This window comes from Pistacia vera, unplaced genomic scaffold (genome assembly GCF_008641045.1).
Source record: "Pistacia vera cultivar Batoury unplaced genomic scaffold, PisVer_v2 Contig438, whole genome shotgun sequence".
Classification (NCBI taxonomy): domain Eukaryota; kingdom Viridiplantae; phylum Streptophyta; class Magnoliopsida; order Sapindales; family Anacardiaceae; genus Pistacia; species Pistacia vera.
This window is the reverse complement of record NW_022196266.1, coordinates 643,931-649,930: the sequence shown is the minus strand read 5'-3', so window position 1 is coordinate 649,930 and position 6,000 is coordinate 643,931. Positions and strand designations below refer to the sequence as shown.

Sequence of the window (6,000 nt, the reverse complement as noted above, 5' to 3'; positions counted from 1 at the left end):
AGAGGTGTTAGGTTGATTACTTTTTAATTCCTTTTTTAGGATTACGATATTTCTAATAATCTGAAATGAGTCAATATTAGTATTCTACCTTAAAGATTATGAGTCTCAAGTTCCACAAATTTCTAATTATTTTAAAAAAAAAAAAAAATTGGGATTCTCTTTTTTTAGTTGTAGGGAAGTTTTTTTTTTTTTTTTATAATTTTAACAAGATTTTTGATAATTTTAATAATTTTAATATTCTACGTTGGAGCTAAAATCCTATAATAAAATTAATCAATTTTAAATGATATGCATGATCTTGTATACAAAATGACGTGTTATTATTATGTATTTTATATCATTATTCTATATAAAATGTATTTATAAATTAATTTTTTTATATTAATTCATACGTCAATTTGTATCACTTAATTTGTATTCAAAATTTATATAGTAGTATTAATTTAAAAATAATTCCTTTATAATTAAACTTTCGCAAATAAAATGAAACTGAGATCCATTTGTTTCAATATTCTCACTATCAGATTCCAATATCTATCTAAAATCCAAAACATTTGTTTCATATCTAAAATATAATTATAATTTATTCAACTTAAAACATTAACAATATTTTTCTATAAAAATAACTCAATTTAATTCAATTTACTGTTTTTAAAATACTTATCTAAAGAGTATAGAATAGTAAACAAGAAGTTATAAGTTTTTCTTAAAAAGCGGACAAGGTCACGAGTTAATGACATTTTCGTCCCTGAAGTTTGAAGAAAGTATCTTTAGTCCAATAAAATTTGGAAAAGCGTTTATAATCCATGTCAGACAACTTACAATTGGAAAAATTAAACAAGGTAAAGAATATCTTCAAAAGATATTTATAGACCTAAACTATTATTATAAAGAGTTTATTCATATAAATAAGAGTTAATATACTATTTATTATTAAATATAAATTAAAGAGTAAGTTTGACTCTTATATTAGATAGTCAAATTTCACTCTAATCCTAATTTTAATAATAAATTACAAGTTTTTATGCATTTTATTTATGATTTATCCCTCCTATAAGTTTTTTTCTAAAAAAAAAATATTCTCTCTCCAAAATTTAAAGATTCTTATGGATTTGAATAAAAGTTTTATTCTTTATATTTAAAAACCAATAAAGAGGCTCTTTATTATATGAAGATGCTCTTTAAATAAAGAATACTATTGGAGATGCTTTAAGGGAATGGTTGTTATTTCATTCTTTCAAGAACAATAAAAAAAAATAAAAAAAGAAACATTTTAATTATAACATTATAAAATTAATTTAATTAAAAAGAAAAAAGAAAAAGACCTAGTGTCCTAGTTATCAATAAAGCTACGGACACCGGGGTTTTTGCACCGAAAATGTGTACCAGCCTACGTGTTCTCTTGACTACACAGTAATTCAGACGCGTGATTAAACAATAAATATTTTTTATGAACGGCGTCCATCAATATGGACGGTCGTTCACTTACATGGACCCCGTCCATATATATGGACGGGAGTCCATTTACTACGGATGGACGTCCCATTAAAGGACGGTCGTCCATCAGTAAAATAGAATAAAAAATTCTAATAAAAATAAGGACGGTGTTCTAGGTTGTGAATGGCCGTTCTTTCATTTTGGACGGGCGCCTGCAAATACGGGACGCCTGTCCAAACTTATTGGTTTAAAAAATAAAATAAAAAATTTGAATACCATCCATAAATTGTGGACGAGCGTCCTTAAGTTTGGAGGACGTCTAACCAAATAGACGCCCGTCCATTATGTATGGACGACAGTCCATACTTAAGGGACGGACGTCCCCTACGTAAACAGCAAATCGACAAACTTCTTTTAGTGTTATTTTCTCACCCAGACAATATTCGATTGCCTTCAGACTATGCAACTTAATTCTTTAGGGAACGCGCTCATTCCTCCACTTTTCACTCAACTGAAATCATATAAAACAGTCTCCTTAAGATACCTATCATGGTGATGAGAGTATACTCATCAGAGCCAATTTCAACAGCGGCGGCGGCTGCTGCTCCAAGCCATTCCCATTCAGAAAATCATGAAACTTAGTACCATTACAACTATACCGGTCCATCTGTCAAATACACGTACAATTCCATCAAAATTGATTAGGCAAGAGCGGGGTTCTCTTGCACACCTATTATCAATTTCAGAAACTCATGAGCTTTGATTAATGGCTCATCTCCACAGAGATAAATGTGGAGACTTAAATAAAAAGAGGAAATATATTGAATTAGCAACTCCCATTCTTGAAGTATACTTACTAGATGACTGGATACTGAGTGAGTCCTCCTTGAAAAAAGACATAAAAGCACTAGTAACAAACCATTAGTACAGACTATATGACATACACTAGTATGAGATATAACATTTGTTGGAACATATTACTCGCTTTTTATAATCGGCATTACTGCAGGAATACAAGATTCTGAAATACTCTACCACAGCGGCACAAAACTGGTTTAGATTATATATATATATATATATATATATATCAAAAAGGCTGAATGCTTCCTCAGCATCTTTACTGACTGCACATAGCAAAGTTCTCCTGTTTTATTAGATTCAAACACGCCATTCAACCATTAATTGCTCCATCCATCACAATATATATTTATATAACCTGCATCTCCAATTGTTAGATCAAGCTCTGATTTTGTTTTTGGTTGAAGAAATTGATTAAGCGTAGTGGCTTTGTTTTCTGCCATCTCCAGTTGTTTCATGCCATCGTCATCATCTCGAGTAGCTGATAATGATGTTGTGAAAGCTTCTAAGGATTCTTCTTCCAAACCCAAACGCAAATCATCAAAAAAATCATCTGGGGCTCCCATTGTAGTTTCTTACTTCCCCGTTAATTCCTACATGTCTCGCCTGTAAAAACAGGATATCTATCTACCCAACGTGGCAGATAAATTTGTACGTAGATTTTGACAGATGGTATAGTTGTAATGGTACTAAAGTTTCATGATTTTCTGAATGGGAATGGCTTGGAGCAGCCACCGCCGCCGCTGCTGCTGAAATTGGCTCTAGTGAGTATACTCTCATCACCATGATAGGCATCTTAAGGGAGAATGGACTGTTTTATATGATTTCAGTTGAAGTGAAAAGTGGAGGAAGGTGAGCGTGTTCCGTAAAGAATTAAGTTGCGTAGTCTAAAGGCAATCGAATATCGTCTGGGTGAGAAAATAACACTAAAAGAAGTTTGTCCATTTGCTGTTTATGTTAGGGGATGGCCGTCCTAAGTGTGGACTGCCGTTCATACATAATGGACGGACGTCCATTTGGTTACGGACGCCCGTCCAAACTTAAGGGACGGCTATTCATAATTTATGGATGGGTGTCTAAATTTTTTATTTTATTTTTTAAACCAAATTAAGTTTGGATGAGCGTCCATTCCTTATGGACGCCCGTCCAAACTTAATGGACGGGTGTCCTGTATTTACGGGTGCCCGCTCAAAATGAAGGAACGGCCGTTCACAACCTATGAACGGCCGTCCTTAATTTTTATAAAAATTTTTTATTCTATTTTACTGATGGACGACTGTCTTTTAAATGGGGATGTCTGTCCGTAGTAAATGGACTCCCGTCCATATAATATAGACAGGAGTCCATGTAAGTGAACGACCACTAGAAAAGTATTTATTGTTTAATCACGCGTCTGAATTGTTGTGTGAGTCAAGAGAATACGTAAGTCGGTATACATTTTCGGTGCAAAAACCCTGATGTCCATAGCTTTATTGCCTAGTTATATACCACCACTCTAAATCCTCGTCCTGTCCCTTCACCGCTCATCGCACCCAAACCCCCAGCCCAGACATAAAATTACTTTTAAATTTTAGTTGTAAAATATTTTTAATGGTTTATAAATTCTTTTTTTATTTTTACTTTTTATTTTATGCCAGTTTTATTATTATATTAATCTCTATAAAGTCTAATTTTTTATTATGTATTTATTCTTCCTAACAAGAAAAATAGGGCTATAATAGACGTTTTATTTCAAAGAACTAGCACGTTCCATAATTTTCTAACGATAACTATCTAACAAAACACTGAACAGGGATTATACTAGTTCTTTCAGATCTTACTGGACCAAAGTGAATTTTTTTTCAAATATTGGGGACGGAAATTATTAACTCCGAGGTCACTGTTGGAATCTGTCATCTCTCTTCAAGATTGGTAGCTACATCCTGTTTCTCCTTAACCAGAACTTTCGCTCCGAGAAGCCAGCACTACAGTCCACAAAACGCACTGTTTCCATTCACTTGAAATCTTATCAAATGTTCTTCTTACTTTCATTTCAAAACTTTGACCATCTCTAGCTTCGCATTGATTCTTCTCTTGCAACTTCGACTCCATTCAAGTAAGATATTTTTCTCTGCAGTACTTCTTCTTTCTTATTATTATTTTTTTCAAATATTTCTTGATCCATTTCAAACATTACTTAATTCTTTCTTTATTTTGAATCGATTTGTTTTAAGCTTTTATTTTCTGATTGGTTCCCGAGAAAATCGACTTTAATGAAAGTGAAAATTTGAAGTTGATTTGTAAAGTTACGAAGAGTATTTGAAAATTAGATGATTACCGTTAATTGCATATCGTATCATTGTAATGCGATCTGGTACTTTGAGTTTAAAGATTACTTAATTCTTTATTTTCGTTTATGCTTTTGTCCTCTGTTTGGTTCCTGAGAAATTTGACGTAAATGAAATTGAAAATCTTAAGTTGCTTTTTAAAGTTACTTGAACCGAAGGGTAATTGATAATTAGTTAATTAATCTTTGTTGCATCTTATAGCATTATTATGTGATCTGTTACTAAGACTTCTAGATTGGCAATGATAATGAAAGGATTTAATTTGTTCTATCTGTTACTTAAATTGGAAGTGAAATTATCACTTTGCTTCATGAAGTTACTTGAACTGAAGACAAGTTGAAAATGAGATTATTAATCTTTGCTGCAACTTGTAGCACTGTAATGCGATCTGTTACTTCTGTTTTTAGATTGACAATAGCACTAATCGGATTTAACTTCTTCAATCTTTTTCAGGTCGTGGAGATAGCATTAGGAGTTTGAGGAATTTGGTTCTGATTCATCGTTGAAGTTACCATGGAAGAGTATGTAATATTTGATGAATTATGTGTTGTCTTAGAGTTGCAGTATCAGAATCTCATTCTTATTATTTTAGAAAGAAAAATTTTGAGGTCATTGTGCAAAAATACTTTCTAGAAATGAACTTCAAATTGCTTATGAAAACACCCCTCTGAATTGCTTTTTCAAAAGTACTTTTAAGTGATTTTGAAATTTAAATCTTCATTAAGTGCTTCTCAGATAAGCAGTTTTGTGATCTCAACAAACACTTGAACCCAACACCACAAAAATTAATCAAAATCGTTTTTAAGTGTTTGGAAGCACTTTGAATGGCGTAAAAAAGTGTGCCCTAGCAAACATAATTTACTATAAAAGATTAAACAAGGGTGTTTAAATTTTTAGGGAAGATGCATTGGAGCTTCTACAAAGATTCCGTCGTGACAGGCATATACTTCTGGATTTCATACTTTCTGGTAGCTTAATTAAGAAAGTTATAATGCCTCCAGGAGCTGTTACACTAGATGATGTGGATTTGGATCAAGTCAGTGTTGATTATGTTCTTGGTTGTGCTAAAAAGGGTAATGTAATGATAGATCTTGTTTTAATTCCTTTTGAGTAATAGTTTTGGGTGTGTAGATTCGGTTTTTGAGAGACCTTCTCTTTCTCTATTTCTTTGTTTTGGTTAATGTAGGTGGAATGCTTGAACTCTCTGAGGCTATTAGAGATTTTCATGACCACACTGGATTACCCCAAATGGTAAGCTATGAATTGCCCTGACAGTTTATTTTGTAATCTCAGTATATCATGATATGTTTGCTTACAGGTATAATCTCTCTAGCTTATTGTTCATCTTTTTTTTTTTTTTTTTTTTTTAATTATCTTT

General features: G+C 32.1%; 1 protein-coding gene across 2 annotated transcripts in view; it reads left to right on the top strand.

The window, feature by feature from the left end:
- Nucleotides 1-4,201: 4,201 nt before the first annotated feature.
- LOC116144103 (protein unc-13 homolog) overlaps nucleotides 4,202-6,000 on the top strand; it is a 28,238-nt gene continuing 26,439 nt past the window's right edge. The window contains exons 1-4 of one of the 2 annotated variants that reach the window (XM_031429557.1): nucleotides 4,202-4,390; nucleotides 5,076-5,143; nucleotides 5,520-5,695; nucleotides 5,809-5,873. In XM_031429557.1, coding sequence (XP_031285417.1) covers nucleotides 5,136-5,143; nucleotides 5,520-5,695; nucleotides 5,809-5,873 — 249 coding nt within the window. In that variant the 5' untranslated portion in view covers nucleotides 4,202-4,390; nucleotides 5,076-5,135. The remainder of the gene's footprint in view (nucleotides 4,391-5,075; nucleotides 5,144-5,519; nucleotides 5,696-5,808; nucleotides 5,874-6,000) is intronic. The other variant, XM_031429558.1, reaches the window with a different exon arrangement.